This window comes from Myotis myotis, unplaced genomic scaffold (assembly GCF_014108235.1).
Source record: "Myotis myotis isolate mMyoMyo1 unplaced genomic scaffold, mMyoMyo1.p scaffold_m19_p_10, whole genome shotgun sequence".
Lineage (NCBI taxonomy): Eukaryota > Metazoa > Chordata > Mammalia > Chiroptera > Vespertilionidae > Myotis > Myotis myotis.
Genome location: NW_023416314.1, coordinates 2,130,906 through 2,149,032, shown reverse-complemented (window position 1 = coordinate 2,149,032; position 18,127 = coordinate 2,130,906). Strand labels below are relative to the sequence as shown.

At 46.0% G+C, this 18,127-nt stretch overlaps 1 protein-coding gene and 1 pseudogene across 6 annotated transcripts in view; one reads left to right on the top strand and one right to left on the bottom strand.

Moving 5' to 3' along the window:
* The window catches only part of RNF214 (ring finger protein 214), a 59,461-nt gene that overhangs the window by 7,207 nt on the left and 34,127 nt on the right, over positions 1-18,127 (top strand). For 4 of the 6 annotated variants that reach the window (XM_036324217.1, XM_036324214.1, XM_036324215.1 and 1 more), the window contains 2 exons: positions 5,821-5,961; positions 13,502-13,641. In XM_036324217.1, the coding sequence (XP_036180110.1) occupies positions 5,821-5,961; positions 13,502-13,641 (281 nt within the window). The remainder of the gene's footprint in view (positions 1-5,820; positions 5,962-13,501; positions 13,642-18,127) is intronic. The other 2 variants (XM_036324218.1, XM_036324216.1) reach the window with 1 other exon arrangement.
* LOC118664269 lies at positions 2,171-2,771 on the bottom strand (annotated as a pseudogene).

Here is an 18,127-nt window from a genome sequence, read left to right as displayed (position 1 = left end):
CCAAACCCCCTGATTGCCCTGCAGCTCTGTGTGTGACGGGGTGGGGCCACAACCTCCCTATCGGCCCTGCTCTGTTCGTGACAGGGGAAGGCACCCCAACCCCCTGATCAGCCCTGCTCTGTGCCTGATGGGGGGAGCTCCCCAACCCCCTGATTGCCCTGAGGCTCTGTGTGTGACAGGCTATGGCGCCCCAACCCCCTGATCGGCCCTGCTGTGTGTGTGACAGGGTGCGGCACCCCAACCCCCCCCACCCCATGGGCCCTGCTCTGTGTGTGAGGGGGCGGTGCCCCAACTCCCCTATTGACCCTACTCTGTGAGTGACGGGGGGGAGCTCCCCAACCCCCTGATGGGCCCTGCTCTGTGCGTTACATGGGGGAGCTCCCCAACCCCCTGATCGACCCTGCTCTGTGCGTGACAGGGTACGGAGCCCCAACCCCCTGATGGGCCCTGCTCTGTGCGTTACATGGGGGAGCTCCCCAACCCCCTGATCAGCCCTGCTCTGTGCCTGATGGGGGGAGCTCCCCAACCCCCTGATTGCCCTGCGGCTCTGTGTGTGACAGGCTATGGCGCCCCAACCCCCTGATCGGCCCTGCTGTGTGTGTGACAGGGTGCGGCACCCCAACCCCCCCCACCCCACGGGCCCTGCTCTGTGTGTGAGGGGGCGGTGCCCCAACTCCCCTATTGACCCTACTCTGTGAGTGACGGGGGGGAGCTCCCCAACCCCCTGATGGGCCCTGCTCTGTGCGTTACATGGGGGAGCTCCCCAACCCCCTGATTGGCCCTGCTCTGTGCGTGACGGGGTGGCGCCGCAACCTGCCCATCGACTCTGCCTTGAGTGTGACAGGGGGCGGTGCCCCAACCCCCCAATCGACCCTACCCTGAGCGTGACTGAGGATGGCATCGCAACCTCCCTGATCCGCCCTGCTCTGTGCGTGACAGGGGCAGCGCCCCAACTCCCCAATCAGCCCTGCTCTGAGCCTGACCAGGGGCTGCACCTAGGGATTGGGCCTGCCCTCTGCCACCTGGGAGCAGGCCTAAGCCAGCAGGTCGTTATCTCCCGAGGAGTTCCAGACTGCGATAGGGCACAGGCCGGGCTGAGGGACCCCTCCCTTCCCCCCGAGTGCACAAATTTTTGTGCACCGGGCCTCTAGTGTAGAATAAATCTAAATCCTCTTTTGCTTGATAATCCTATGTATTTTTTTTCGAGCGGGAAGTGTGTTCACTCGGTGTATGTATAGGAAGATTCTGTTGTGGATCCACAGAACCAGACCATGACCACCTTCCCCTGAACATCAACCACACCTGGCTGGTGGTGGTGGAGGAACAATGTGATTACCGTGTGAACTGATTACAGAAGCTGGACTGACATCCACTGGGAAGGCTGGGTCTCCTCTAGCTCACTTGGCATTTCCAGAGCTGTCCAGGAATTTGGTCTCTTCTGGTTCAAAAGCAATGTGACCAATATGATGAAGGATTTTGAATACATCTTGGCCAAGCTGCAAGGTGAGGCTCCTTCCAAAAGCTTTGCTGAGACAGCCAAGGAAGTCAAGGAGGATTGAATTCAACAAGTATTTGCTAGACATTGTTCCAGGTACTAGGGACACAGCAGAGAACAAAACAAAGGTCCCTGCCCTTGTGGAGCTTACAGTCTATTGTTTATGACCACTTTGCCTGCACGCTGTGACCCTGGGCAAGCCATGGCACCTCTCTGCTCCTCTGTCCCTCAGCTACCTGATGCTGAAAGAAGTGGGCCCAACCCAGCTGGTGTGGCTCTGGTTGAGCATCGACCTATGGACCAAGAGGTCGAGATTCGATTCCTGGTCAGAACACATGCCTGGGTTGCAGGCTCGATCCCCAGTAGGGAGCCTACAGTAGGCAGCCAATCAATGATTCTCTCCCACAATTGATGTTTCTATCTCTCTCTCTCCCTCTCCCCCCCTTTCTGAAATCAACAAAAATATATTTTTTTAAAAAAGTGGGCCCAGCCTAGACATGGGTAACATGTGTGATGCACTAATGATGCCAAACAGACACCACGCCCAACCCACCACCCAAAAAGTAGATGGGGCTGGAAGTTGACTTTTTATAATAAAGTAGAGGGAGGAGGACAGAGGGAGTGCAGCCAAGTGGTCTGGTGTGCTGCCGTACTGGGGCCAGCTGTCTACACAAGCTATTGCTGCTGCGTCTTCATGGCTGCCTTGCCGGCGAGGTCTTGGGCCTTCTTTGTGTTGCCAGTGCCGTTCTCTGCCTCCTCCTTGACTTCCTTGGCTGTCTCAGCAAGGCTTTTGGAAGGAGCCTTACCTTGTAGCTTGGCCAAGATGTATTCAAAATCCTTCATCGTCTTGGTCACATTGCTTTTGAGCCAGAAGAGACCAAATTCCTGGACAGCTCTGGAAATGCCAAGTGAGCTAGAGGAGACCCAGCCTTCCCAGTGGATGTCAGTCCAGCTTCTGTAATCAGTTCACACGGTAATCACATTGTTCTTCCACCACCACCAGCCGGGTGTGGTTGATGTTCAGGGGAAGGTGGTCATGGTCTGGTTCTGTGGATCCACAATAGAATCTTCCAGGGCATACACCGAGTAAGCAGTATTGGCAGGAAATAGTCACTTGGACCAGCAGAAGTCTCTGGGGCAGGGGTCACCTCCCTGTGCACTGTGTCTTCCACAGGACATGGTTGCTGTAGGGATTCAGATACCACTGCCAGAAGGCTGAGAACACTTGGTCCAAGGAACTCCGGGGCATGCTGTGGCCCAGGAAATACTCTGCCATTGTCCCCAGTCAGGGCAGGCTCAGCATCAAGGTGCAGGGGCTGGAGGGGTGGGGGGGAGCCATGCTAGAGGCGGCACACACCACCAGGCTTGAAGCTTAGTCACCACTCCTCAGTGCCCCACTGGCTGCTGCCACCATGAGAAGTTGTCCAATCACCTTACATATTTTTGAAGGTTTTTTTACCCTGCTTCTTCCTCTTAGCTCTCAGATCTGAAGTTTTCCAGGTGAAACATTCTCCAGATGTTTTTACCATTCTTTATATAATGTTTTCAGTCCTTTCATCACCCTGGTTATCTTTCACCTAGACATGTTCCATCTTATCAGGGTTTCTTTTGAAATGTGATCCTGAGAACAAAATGTAATAATCCAGACAGACTATAATTAGTTCACAATACAATGGGCCTCTCGTTCTCGAACTCTCATTCTAAACACTATTTCTTAAGCTGTTGGTTTATTTATTTATTTTTAAAAAATATATTTTATTGATTTTTTTACAGAGAGGAAGGGAGAGGGATAGAGAGTTAGAAACATCGATGAGAGAGAAACATCGATTAGCTGCCTCTTGCGCATCCCCTGCTGGGGATGTGCCCGCAACCAAGGTACCTGCCCTTGACCGGAATTGAACCTGGGACCCTTGAGTCCGCAGTCTGGCTCTCTATCCACTGAGCCAAAACGGTTAGGGCTGTTAGTTTATTTTGACAGTCTCGTCACACTGTTGAGCTTTCAGTCAAATGCCATCAAGTCTCATCCAATCTAATAAAAGAGTAATATGCAAATTGACCATCACTCCAACACATAAGATGGCCTCCCACATGTGGTCAAAGATGACCGCCACAAGATGGCCGGCAGGGGAGGGCAGTTAGGGGCAACCAGGTTGGCAGGGAGGACAGTTGGGGACCCAGACCTGCAGGGGAAGGCAGTTGGGGGGGGACCAGCCCTGCAGGGGAGGGCAGTTGGGGGGAATCAGGCCTGCAGGAGAGGGCAGTTGGGGGCAACCAGGCTGGCAGGGGAGAGCAGTTAGGTGTTGATCGGGCTGGCAGGGGAGTGGTTAGGGGGCAGTCAGGCAGGCAGGCAGGAGAGCGGTTCGGAGCCAGCAGTCCTGGATTGTGAGAGGGATGTCCCAGATTGGAGAGGGTGCAGGCTGGGCTGAGGGACACACATGCCACCACTCCCCCCCCCCCCCCGGCCCCCCAGCCGCATGAATTTTGTGCACCAGGCCTCTAGTGTATTATATAGTTGTGTATGCCCATTTTATTCCTAGGCAATTAGTTTTTGAAACTTAGAGAACTTCACATTTATCTTTGCTAAAATGGTCCTCTTGATTTTGTGGCAAAAACTTCCACCCCTTTAGTGAATGCATAGCTAATATATATTTTTCAAGAGGAAGGATAATGCTAGGAAAGCCCCCTAGGGTCAGGTAGAGGTCTTTAGGGGAAGATGTGTTAATTGAGTGGAGAAAAGAAAAGTGCTTGTATTAACCAGATAAAAGTGAATATGTAGAGCATGTTGAAGGACTTGAGCAAATGGAAATAAATAAGTTATTGGAACATATTAATCAGATGATGCCAATGAAAACTTTTAAATAGAGAGTAACAACTCAGGAATTATTAATAACGGGCAGGTAAAAAGATCCCAGAGACTAGAGGCCTCATGGAGATGTGCGGGGTAGAAGAGAACCTCCAGAGAAAGGAGAAGTCATCTTTTATTGAGCACTTATGCTAATCAGTTTATTTACACAGAGTATTTATTTTGTCCCCATAGTTTAATGTGGGGTTTGGATGACTATATAGCAATTGAATGGGCCAACTAAAGTCAAAAATACACTTTAGTATTAGTCTGAAACGGGTGGAAACTGTCAGGCAATTGGGCCAAAAGAGGCCCAGGATTGTTTTGTTCGGTTGTATTTTTCTTTAAAAAAGGCACTGGGCCCTAGCTGGTTTGGCTCAGTGGATAGAGCATTGATTGGCCTGTGGACTGAAGGGTCCCAGGTTCAATTCCAGTCAAGGGCACATGCCTGGGTTGCGGGCTTGACCCCCCCAGTAGGGGGCATGCAGGAGGCAGCCGATCAGTGATTCTCATCATCGATGTTTCTATCTCTCCCTCTCCCTTCCCTCTGAAATCAATAAATTTTTTAAAAAGGCAGTGGAACTAGGCAGGTGTTAGGCTTAGCGGCAATACAAGAAACTGGGCTCCAGTTTTATTTTCTATTTTCATGCGTTTATGGTAATTGCCCCTACCTTATACCGCTGAGTTTTAAATTGATCCTCTTTAAGTTTTAGTGCCCCTTTGAAAGGTAACCACAATTTTTCTTGATTTACTGATTTGAGGGAGGCAGAGCTGAACTGTGTTCCTTGCTTCTACTCCCTACTTTATATGAGAGCTTGCTGATTTGCTCAGTCTGAATCCCAAGTTCCCTAGACCTCTTTGCGGGTCTGTAAGTTTTCAGAGCTAATGATGTAAGAAACCCTGTTTCTGGATGCATTTTGGTAGGTGACGTGTTCTTTGTTTTTGCCCATTCTTTCTCTTAAAGGATGATAAAGTGCCTCCTTCCTCTTATTTCCTAGAGCAGGGATTGGGAAACTTTTCCTCTAAAGGGTCAGATGATAAATATCTTAGGCTTCATGTATGTGCTCGGTTGTAACATTCCACTCTGCCATTGTAGTGTGAAATCAGCCCGTAAGCCATTGACTATGGTGTGTTTCTATAAAACTTTTATTTACAAAAATAGGCAATGGCTGGATTTGGTCCACAGGCCATGGGTTGCCAAACACTGCGTTGGAACTCCCTATAATGGTGGAAATATTTCGAGTCTGTGCTGTCCAATATGGTAGCCACAAGTCACGTGTAGTTATGAGCACTTGGAATGTGGCGAGGTAACTGAGGGGCTGGATTTAAAAAATTTTTATTTTAATTAGTTTAGGTTAACACAGCCGCATGTGGCTAGTAGTTGCAGTTTTGGACACTAGAGCTCCACAGTGCCTTGAGCAGGTGTCTGGTGAGTGTTGCAGTTAAATTGGGGATTACACTTTTCTTCTGTTACCACCAATAGGATAAAATGATGACAGAGAGAACCCTGTTGAAGGAACGTTACCAGGAGGTCCTGGACAAGCAGAGGCAAGTGGAGGATCAGCTCCAAGTGCAACTAAAGCAACTTCAGCAAAGGAGAGAAGAAGAAATGAAGAACCACCAGGTTTTCTGTTTATGTTAAAATTGTCAATGAGTAAAGTTATAGTCCCTAATCAAACTTTAATTTTGTTTCCAAGTTAATAGAAATAGAAAAGTAGTATTTAAATTTTTAATGGTTATCATAGAATTTTAAGGATAAAAATAACCTTTGAGGGCATCTTATTAAAACTCTCACTTCTGTTTTAGTTTAGAGAGAAAAGGATTGTTTACTTAATATAGTTTGTTGGTGTAATTGACAGTCTTTCTAGGAAATAATTTATTAGTCTCATCACATATTTAAAAATACAATTGTAGGTGGATTAAAAACCTACATATAAGACGTGGAAAAATCTTTCAAATTAGAAAAAATTTTAGGAGAATTTATATATATATAAAAGGCTAATATGCTAAGTGTCTGTCCAGGTAATGACATCACGTAGCAATGCCTGGCTTCCTCACCCTAGCTACAACTAGCCTCCTTGCAGTTTCTTCAGCCCAGGAACACAACTTGCTTTATAGCCAGGTGGAAACATTTCACACTTTAACCAAATGTCTGTGAAGAGTTTTCCCGTGCCTCATCTCATTTGATCCTCACAGTAGTCCTGGAGTAGGTAGATAGGAGACTCGGTGGAATCCTATTTTCTTTTCATTAGCCAGAAAACGGAGATTTAGAAAGCTTAGAAACTTGACCTGACTGAAAAGAAGAAATGGTGGACCTTGAAAATGACTTCAGGTTTTCTCATTGTGCAGAATATAGTCAAACGGCTGCAGTTAAATATTTTACCCTTTGTTCTCCCTGCGTGATCTACGATAATAATCTGCTTTGTGTTGATATTTCCTGCTGTGTTGCTGACAATTACCTGAAAGAGAAGTTGGGGTGCTTCACTGGGCTGGAAAAAGTTTAGCTACATCAGAAAGCAAGTCTAATTAAGCAAGTTTGTTCCATATTATAAAAGGCTAAGTCGACTCGCGCATGCGTGATACATATAAAGCTCTCACTAGTGCCAATCGCACGCATGTGTTTCCATCTGTCATTGTGGATTGTGAATTTGGTTCACACTTCTATTATAGAGAAAGGTCATATAGCGATATTAAAATATTTCTCCTAATTAATTTCCTTTGAATGTGCACGAAATCATGCACCGAGGGACTAGTACAGTGATGGCGAACCTTTTGAGCTCGGCGTGTCAGCATTTTGAAAAACCCTAACTTAACTTTGGTGCCGTGTCACATATAGAAATTTTGAGATATTTGCAACCATAGTAAAACAAAGACTTACGTTTTTGATATTTATTTTATACTAGAGGCCTGGTGCACACAAATTTGTGCACTGGCGGGGGTGGGGGTTGTCCCTCAGCCCCACTTGTGCTCTCTCACAGCCTGGGACCCCTCAGGAGATAACGACCTGCTGGGTTAGGCCCGCTCCCGGGTGGCAGAGGGCAGGCCCAATCCCTAGGTGAAGCCCCTGGTCGGGCTCAGAGCAGGGCTGATTGGGGAGTTGGGGCGCCACCCCCTGTCATGCACAGAGCAGGGCGGATCGGGAGGTTGCAATGCCACCCCCAGTCACGCTCAGGATCGATGGGGAGGTTGCGGTGCTACCACCTGTCATGCACAGAGCAGGGCCAATCAGGGGGTTGGGGTGCTACCCCCTGTCACGCACAGAGCAGGGCCCATTGGGGGTTGGGGAGCTCCCCCCTGTCACACACACAGCAGGGCCCATCAGGGGGGTTGTGGCCCCGCCTCCTGTCACACACAGAGCCGCAGGGCGATCATGGGGTTTGGGTGCTGCCCCCTTTCACACTGCTCCAGAGGCCAGGAGGCCTCACGGCTCCGCTAATCCCAGTGCCGGGAGGTATTGCGGCTCCGCTGATCCCAGTGCCGGTAGGCCTCGCGGCTCCACTGATCCTGGTGCTGGGAGGCTCCGCTGATCCCGGTGCTGGGAGGCCTCACGGCTCCGCTGATCCAGGGTTCGGGAGGCCTCGCGGCTCCGCTGATCCTGGTGCTGGGAGGCATATCACCCTTTAGGGTAGAGGCCTGGTGCACAGGTGGGGGCCGGCTGGTTTGCCCTGAAGGGTGTCCCGGATCAGGGTGGGGGTCCTGCTTGGGTACCTGGCCAGCCTGGATGAGGCCATGATGACTGTTTGCGCTGGTCACACCCCCTTCAGAGTGGGAATCCCCACTGGGGTGCCTGGCCAGTCTGGGTGAGGGGCTGAGGGCCGTTATCAGGCTGGCGGGCGACTGAAGCTCCCAACCTCTCCTTTTTTTCTTTTTTTTTAATTCTGGGATTTATTAGCCTTCTATGGCTGTCATTGGAACTGAGAGCCGGCTTTAGCTCTGAGGCTCGACTCCAGCTCTGAGACCTCGGCTGCTGATCTGGGTTTGTTTGGGCTCTATAATTGAAACACTGTTGCAACTCCAGCTCTGAGATCCCGGCTGGCTGAAAGCAGGTTTCTGGGGATGGTTTAGCTTCTATAATTGCAACATTGTTTCTTAGAGTTGCAGCTTAGAGGCCGGCAGCCGCAGGCGGGGAACCTTGGCTTCCTTTATCACTGGAGCAAGTAAGCCTCCTGTTCGCTTCAGCTGCCTGGCTGCCGGCCGCCATTTTGGTTGGCAGTTAATTTGGGTATCTCGCTGATTAGCCAGTAGGAAGGGTAGCGAAGTTACAGTTAATTACCATGTTTCTCTATTATTAGATAGGATATTTAAATGCCATTTAACAAAGAAAAATCAACCAAAAAAATGAGTTCGTGTGTCACCTCTGACACGTGTGTCATAGGTTCACCATTACTGCACTAGTCCTATCTAATAAAAGAGAAACATGGTAATTGGCGTACGACTGCTACCCTTCCCATTGGATAATCAGGGCAATATGCAAATTAACTGTCAGCCAAGATGGCGGCCGGCAGCCAGGCAGCTTGAAACTAACATGAGGCTTGCTTGCTTCAGTGAAGGAGGAAACCAACGTTCCCCGCCTGCCTTGCAGGCTCTGAGCCTGCAGTTTGAAACATTTTAACAAATACAGAAGCTAAAAAAAAACCCAGAAACCAGCTTTCAGCAAGCTTGGATCTTAGAGCTGGAGTCAGAGCTGGAGTTATACATTGTTTTGAACCGAAACAAACCAGATACCTACTTTCAGCAGCGGAGGCCTAAGAGCTGGAGCCTCAGAGCTAAAGCTGGCCCAGAATAAAAAAAGAAAAGAAAAAAAGGAGCGGTTGGGAGCTTCCGTCACCCGCCAGCCTGAAAATAGCCCTCAGCCCCTCACCCAGACTGGCCAGGCACCCCAGTGGGGACCCCCACCCTGAAGGGTGTGTGACCAGCTGCAAACAGCCCTCAGACCCTCACCCAGGCTGGCCAGGCACCCCAGTGGGGACCCCCACCCTGAAGGGTGTGTGACCAGCTGCAAATAGCCACCAGCCCCTCACCCAGGCTGGCCAAGCACCCCAGTGGGGACCCCCACCCTGAAGGATGTGTGACCAGTTGCAAACAGCCATCATCCCCTCACCCAGGCTGGCCAGGCACCCCAGTGGGGACCCCCACCCTGATCCAGGACACCCTTCAGGGCAAACCAGCCAGCCCCACCCGTGCACCAGGCCTCTACCCTATATAGTAAAAGGGTAATATGCCTCCCAGCACCGGGATCAGCGGAGCTGAGAGGCCACCTGGCACCGGGATCAGCGTGACAGGGGGTAGCGCCCAAACCCCCTGATCACCCTGCAGCTCTGTGTGTGACAGGGGGCGCGGCCACAACCTCCCTATCCGCCCTGCTCTGTTTGTGACAGGGAAAGGCGCCCCAACCTCCTGATCAGCCCTGCTCTGTGCCTGATACGGGGGAGCTCCCCAACCTCTGATTGCCCTGTGGCTCTGTGTGTGACAGGGTAGAGCCATAACCTCCCCATCGGCCCTGCCCTGAGTGTGAGAGTAGCGGCGCCCCAACCCCCTGATCGGCCCTGCTCTGTGGGTGATAGAGTGCGGCGCCACAAGCCTCCCCCCCCCCCCCCCACGGGCCCTGCTCTGTGTGTGACGGGGTAGAGCCATAACCTCCCCATCGGCCCTGCCCTGAGTGTGACAGTGGTGGCGTCCCAACCCCCTAATCTGCCCTGCTCTGTGTGTGACAGGGGGCAGCGCCCCAACTCCCCTATCGGCCCTACTCTCTGAGTGACAGGGGGAGCTCCTCAACCCCCTGATGGGCCCTGCTCTGTGCGTGACGGGGTGGCGCTGCAACCTCCCCATCGACCCTGCCTTGAGTGTGACAGGGGGCGGTGCCCCAACCCCTCAATCGGCCCTACCCTGAGTGTGACTGGGGGTGGCATCGCAACCTCCCGATCTGCCCTACTCTGCATGACAGGGGGCGGCGCCCCAACACCCCAATCGACCCTGCCTTGAGCCTGACCAGGGGCTGCACCTAGGGATTGGGCCTGCCCTCTGCCACCCGGGAGCCGGCCTAAGCCAGCAGGGCGTTATCTCCCGAGGGGTCCCAGACTGCGAGAGGGCACAGGCCAGGCTGAGGGACCCCCCCTTCCCCCTGAGTGCACAAATTTTTGTGCACCTGGACTCTAGTATATATATAAAATCTCAAGTTGCAAGAGATCGTTTTAAGCCAGGCAGAAACCCAGAAGCCACAAAAAATTTAATTACATGTAATTAAAAATTTTTGATACAGCAAATGACACAAAAAGTAAAGAAGATCAATGTTAGAATAAGAGAAAATATTAGTAGTACATCTGATGAAGGGTTTAATATCCATGACATTCTGAGATTCATGTAAATTCATGGTAAAAGTTACATAATCTACAGAAAACCAGGGAAGGTTATTATATTAGTTCTCTATTGCTGCTGTAACAAATTACCACGAGTTTGGTGGCTTAATTTATAGGTCAGAAGTCCAACATGGGCACCATTAGGTGAAAATCAAGCCCTAACTGGTTTGGCTCAGTGGATAGAGTGTCGGCCTGCGGACTCAAGGGTCCCAGCTTTGATTCTGGTCAAGGGCATGTACCTTGGCTGCGGGCACATCCCCAGTAGGAGGCATGCAGGGGGCAGCTGATTGATGTTTCTCGCTCATCGATGTTTCTAACTCTCTATCCCTCTTCCTTCCTCTCTGTAAAAAAATCAATAAAATATATTTTTAAAAAAAGGAAATCAAGTTATTAGCATACCTGCAACTGAGGTGCCTTCCCTTGACTGGGAATCAAAACTGCGACCCCTTTGGCTCAGTGGATAGAGCTTCGGCCTGCGGACTGAAAGGTCCCAGGTTCGATTCTGGTCAAGGCATATACCTTGGTTGCGGTCACATCTCCAGTAGGAGGTGTGCAGGAGGCAGCTGATCGATGTTTCTAACTCTCTATCCCTCTCCCTTCCTCTCTGTAAAAAATCAGTAAAATACATATTTTTAAAAACTTCTTTAAAACAGAAACTGCGACCCTTTAGTGTACAGGCCGATGCTTGTGCAGGCTGATGCTCTAACCATTGAGCACACTGGCCAGAGCAGGTCCTTCATTTTTAAAGACCCATGTTGGGATTGGATTGGGCCTACCCAGATAATCCAGGATTACCTTTCCATCTCAAGATTCTTCCCCACATCACATCTACAGAGTTTCTTTTCCCATGGAAGGTAAGACATTCCAGGGATTTGGATGAGAAAAAGCAAATAGGTAATAAGTATATGAAAGAAGCACAGCCTCACTGGTATTCATTTACTCAGAAACTATTTTTTGAGTTCCTGATCTAGGCTGTGAAGATTTAGTGGTGAACCAAACATAGTCTCTGCCTTCATTGAATAGTTATTATAGTTGGAGGAGACAGACAGTAAAAACAATGGGAGTTAGGGCCCTACGAGCGTAGCTCAGTGGTTGAATGTCAGCCTATGGACCAGGAGGTCACAGTTCGATTCCTGGTCACTATACATGCCCAGGTTGCGGGCTGGATCCCCAACGTTGGGCGTGCAGGAGGCAGCTGGTCGATGATTCTCTCTTGTCATTGATGTTTCTCTCTCTCTCTCTCTCTCTCTCTCTCTCTCCCTCCCTCCCTCCCTCCCTCCCTCTCTCTCTCTCTCTCCCCCTCCCCCTCCCTCCCTCTCCCTTCCTCTCTGAAATCAATAAAAACATATTAGAAAAAAAGAAAAAAGAATGGGAGTTAGGGAAATGCTCATTGTAATTAGTTACCATTCCTCCTTCTCCCCCAAGGGATTGGCAGAAATGAAATAAGTTGTCAGGTGTGAGGAAAAATGTGTTCTTTTTCAGACATTGGTAGGAGTATGAATTGTTATGACCTTTTTGGAGATGTTATTAGGAATTGTTGGTTAAAATTTAAAATGTACATATACTGTGACCTAGCAATCTCAGTATTAACGGGTCTGTTGAACAGAAATAGAAGTTTTTGTATGAAAGTGTACACATCTAGAGTGTTTAATACAGCATTGCTTATAGTTACAAAAAAGCTGAATTCAACCTGATGGGCTCTTGACAGAGAATGGTCAGACAAATTGCATATATGCACATTATGTCATATGCAGCCATTTTTGAGTTAGATCTATGTTTATTGACATTATCTTCATTTCAAGTGAAAAAGAAATCAGGATACAGAATAACATATATAAAATGACCTCAGTTAAGAAAACACAAAAAAAGTGAAATACATAAGTATACATGTGTTTGTGTGAGAATGGAGAAAAATGTGAAAGCCCAAAATAGTCAACGCGTTGATTATGTTACGGATGGAATTTATGTGAATTAGGGAGTGACTTAACACTATCACTTTTTTGTGTGTGTATGGTTTTCCATCTTAAATTTTTTTTTATTGTCTAAAGTTTTACGTATGTCTCCTTCTTCCCTGATTGACATCTCCCCGCCGCCCCCCACCCCCCCCAAGCCATTCCCACCCCGGGTAAGCCCCCACCATCCCAGTGGCTATGTCCATTGGTTATGCTAATACGCATGCATACAAGTCCTTTGGTTGCTCTCTAACTCCCCCACTTCCCCTGCCATTTGTCTCTGGCTTTATTTTTGTTCAACAAATTATGTTGATCATTATATCCCACATATGAGTGAGATCATGTGATATTTATCTTTCAACTTTGTCACTTTTTTATAACTTAACTTCATATTAATACATATATATATATTTGTTAAATAGTGAGAAAAGAAAAAAATAACATCGCACGTAATAAAGTAGGACCATAACAAAGCAAAACAAGACCATATTTGTTGAAAATAACAAATTCCCACCCTATGCAAGAATACCTTTCTCAGCATTCTTGACTGGTTCATTTAGCCTTTATTTGAACACCAGTAATGGAGAGCTTATTGCTATACAAGGCAGTAAATTCCATTTTTTGAACAGTTAGAAATTCTTTCTCCTCTTGAATTGAAATCTGCTTTAGTGTAACTGTCTTCTTTACATCTGAAAACTGGCTTTAGGAGCCACCCATCAGCCAGCTTCCTTCAATTCAATTTGAGTTTACTAAATTCAGTATGTTAAATTGTGATAGTTCAAAATAACTTTCAGACCAAAAGAACTAATTTATTTCCTTCTTTATTTGTGTGTGCCTGTAATTGTGTGGGACTCAGGAGATATTAAAAGCTATCCAGGATGTAACGATAAAGCGAGAAGAAACAAAGAAGAAGATAGAGAAAGAAAAGAAAGAGTTTTTGCAGAAGGAGCAGGATCTGAAAGCTGAAATTGAGAAACTTTGTGAGAAGGGCAGAAGGTAAATGATGCTATTAAGAATAAAAACCCTATGTATATGTGTATGTGTATGTGTATGTGTATGTGTATGTGTATGTGCATAAGGGGCCAGTCCTGTTTGTATTTCTAGTTTCTTTTCTTTCAGTCTAATTTTTATTTTAAAAACAAGTACACAAGTAAAAATCCTCTAATGATTTTAGCTTTTCCAGTACCCTATGATAGAGTTAATAAAGGAACTTTCAGAGATTCATTAATACCTTGAAATAATAGCAGCTAATTGTTGGGTCCCAAGTTTGATCAATATTTTGATAGGCATCTACCACCTATTTTACTTACTTTATAACCTGAATTTTTAAAGGTTTAGTCTATGAGAATACTTTGATTATATTTATGCTATTCAGTACCAAAAGTAAATTTCTAAAAGTAACACTCTAAGTTATTTGTAAAGGATTGTATAGTGGATCTGTGTCCTCTTTGGGCACTGCAGCAAGAGTAAGGTGGGCATAGGTCTTGATCACATTTTCAGTCTTTCAGATTCCTTAGCCTGAGCTATTTGGAAATCAAAATAGCTGTGAATACCATGGTGACTTTATTTAAATTCTACTAAAATGTATTTTTCTTTATCAAAGAAATTTTGGTTTGCTAATGTGTGAAAGAGCTAAGTGAAAAGTAGCAAGCTCATTTGCTGAATCATTTTCCAAGCATAAAAGGTGATAATTGTGAAAGGCCAACATGAGAAAGAATGTTTAGAAGATGGCCTGAAGACCAATTAGTTGTTCTGTTGAGAATCTAGTGATAATGATTAGAAGATGGGTCTGTGATGAGCCATATGCCAGCAATTATGAAGAATGTATAAGAAGCAGAACACTGTACTAGGCTTTGTTGTCAATCCAAACAGCTAACACCACTGCCCAACAACATGGCCTGTGCCATCGTCTTCATAGTCTCTGTGTAGGCATCTGTAAGCAACTTAGCAGCAGATATCTTAAACAGCAGAAGTTGGGAAGGTGAGTGTAATTTTATACTAAGCTCCATGAAAGATTTCCTTTTGGTGTGTGCTTCATACACTCTACATATCTCTCTTCTTTACCATCTGATTGAGTAGCTGCAAATGGTGATTGATAACAATTTGGTAGTCTTAAGGATGCAATTGGGTTTTTTTATGCATGTCACGCTTTCTGTCATTCTGTTGAATTTGGGGTTCATTTTTTCAGAAGTAGGGGAAGAAGTCTTCTGTTTGTATCTTTGTTCTAGCAGAGATGTATAGGTTTAGTTTAGCATTCTATTAAACATAGGAACTGTGGGCACAAAGATTTTGGTCATTGTATTAATAAGTATGCTCAGGCTCCCATAGCAGAGTACCGTAGACTGGATGGCTTAAACAACAGAAACTTATTTTCTCATAGTTCCCGAGGCTTGAAGTCCAAGATCAAGATGCTGGCAGGGTTGGATTCTGGTGAGACCTCTCTTCTTGGTTTGCAGACACAACTTCCTTCTTGTTGTGTCCTCACATGGCCTTTCCTCTGCACGCACACTCCTGGTGTCTTGCTTCTTCCTATAAAGACACCAGTCCTATTGGATTACAACCCCATCCTAATGACATCATTTGATTTTAATTACCTCCTTAAACACCCTGTCTCCACATGCAGTCACATTGGGGATTAGGCTTCAACATACGAACTTATGGGGGCCACAAGTCTATAACAGACATATTCGCTATTTGTAGCTCTTTCATGCATTTGGCCAACCTTTTTTGAATATCTACTGTAAGTCAAACAGTATGGGTCTGGAAAATCAAAGGCCCTCAAGGAGCTTATTGGTTAATAGGGAAAATAGGTAAATAAATTGATAATTACAAAAGAGTATAATGATACCAGGATACTGGTACCATTACAGCGGTTCTCAACCTGTGGGTCGCGACCCCTTTGGCAGTCGAATGACCCTTTCACAGGGGTCGCCTAAGACCATCCTGCATATCAGATATTTACATTACGATTCATAACAGTAGCAACATTACAGTTATGAAGTAGCAACAAAAATAATTATATGGTTGGGTCACAACTTGAGGAACTGTATTTAAAGGGCCAGAAGGTTGAGAACCACTGCATTAGAAGAAGCATGTAACCAGACTGGGTAGGGAGAGTCAGAACTTTCCAGGGGAAATTATTCCAAAATTGAGTCCTAAAAGATAAGGGGAAACAAGACCAGCAAGTGCAATGTATCATCCTTGGTTTGATCCTGCGTTAAAGAAACTATAAAGGACATTTTGGAATAATTGGGAAAATTTGAATATAGACTACACATTAGGTAATACTATCAATGCTAAATATTTTGAATTGATTATGGTTTTTGTGATTATGTAGTAAGTTGTACTTGTTAAAGTTTTAGGGTTTAAGCCTCCTCTTTGTTAACCTCCAAATAAAATCTAAACAGTTATGTGAGTAGCAGCAATTCATAAATTGTATGTATAAGCTTTCTGCCTTTTAATGGTAATAGTGAATTTTTCTGACACTTGTCAATTAACTTAATAATAAAGATCATCTAATTTCAAAATAAAATAAAATAAAGTTTTAGGGTTTAAGTTTTATGATGTCCAACTTTCAGGTGATTCAGAGAGAGAGGTAAAATAAATATGGCAAAAAAGTGTAACAACTGCTAAATCTAGAAAAAGGGCATATTTGTTCATTGTACTACTCTATTAGTTTTTCTGTTAGTTTGAAACTTTCAAAGAAACATTTGCAGTGGTGAGAATTGGCCAGGCAAAGAATAAGAGAAAGACATTGCAGGCAGGAGTCCCCCAGGGAGGTAGCGACAGATGTGAGGGGGAGAGGAATGAGCTACCAAAGTAGTTAGAAGCCAGATCATAAAAGACTCACTCGGTAGAGGATTTGGGTTATTGCCCTGATAGAGATTTTGAAAGATTTTAAGGTGCGAAGGGTAACAAAGGATGAGATTTGCATTTTAGGTCTATGACTTTGATAGTTGGAAAGTAGATTGGGGTAGTGTAGAGGACCCTTTGGATGACTGATCTGTCAGGACCGAGGTTAGAATAATGGTGGCCCAAACTCAGATGTTATCAGTGGGGAGGCAAGAAGTAAACATGTTTGTAAGATGTTGGGTGTAGCACCGGTAGGTAGACCAGGAAAAGTCAGAGTAACTCCCATGTTCCTGGGTTAGAAAATTGGGGTTCTTTTGCGAAAAGGGATTCTTTTTTAAGGTGTCATCCATTGTACAAGTTTCAGCTTAAATCTCCCTCTTTTGTGAAGTCTTCCTCACATTCTTCCTGAACTAATTTCTTTCTCCTTGGAGCACCTGTCTGGCTCTCTGTGCATTGTGTTCTTTCACAGCAGAGTTGAGAGCTATATACCTGATAATTATTTGACAAGTATTTGTTGAATCATTGGATAAGAAATTAAGAGAATTTCACATTGATATTATATAAGCTGAATTTACTTAATAAAATTCTGCTAAGTTCTTTGTACTATTTGGAGGTAGTCTCTATACATTTTAAGGTACTTAAATTTTTAAAGATGACAGTCCAAATTGACAAAAAAAAAATCAAATATTCAGGTTAGTCATGTATTTGATGATTTTTCCCGGACGGCTGGCTCCTATGTCATGGATGTTTTCTCTCTTTTGTGAGGGCTCTTTCTAGTTCCCAGCTTGCATCCTTCAAGATTATTGCTGGCATTAGAGAGTGAGGCTTCCGTGCTAGTGCTCTTCTGGGCCCGCACTCCCTGCCTTTAATAGTGACTCATGGAGAATGGCAGCAAGTGGGGCTCTTCCAGAATAACCTTGCAGTTTAAAGGACGTCATCAGTTGATTCATAGAAGTACTAGCTTAGAGCAAGCAGCAGAAAAACTGCAATGTCAAGCATGATTCTTCTTTTCTTCTAATGTTCTGAGCTTACCTGATGAACTCCTGTGACAGAGCGGTTGGTTATTGTTGGAAGCATTACTTTGGATGTGATGTAAGAGTCTATGCTAAATTGAAATTGACAGGATTCATTTTGTCCATTTCTCACCAAGTGCTAGTTTATTGGGATGCTTAGAAGTCCTAATAGCTTGTCTAGCAATCAATAAACCTAGTGAGTGTTTCTTATGTGCTCTAGCAGTGAGACAAGCTGTTCCCATATTTTGATCCCATCCTTCAATCTTCCTAGCTTTCTGTGTCATAACCAGTAAATATACACTTTGAGCACATCAGGGCCTTTTTCTTGTTCGGTGACCTGTGTCTATTTTACACTAGTCTTTTTTTGTTAATCCTCACTGAGGATATTTTTTTCTCATTGATTTTTAGAGGGTGTGGGAGGGAGAGGGAGAGGGAAAGGGAGGAGAGGTAGAGAGAAAAAAAAGAGAGAAAGAAAGAAACATGGATGTGAGAGAGACATATTGACTGGTTGCCTCCTGTATGTGCCCCGACCAGGGCCAGGGATCAAACCTGCAGCCCAGGTCCCAGGTGCCCTTGACCAAAACTAGAACTCCCCACTGAGCACACTGGCTGGGGGT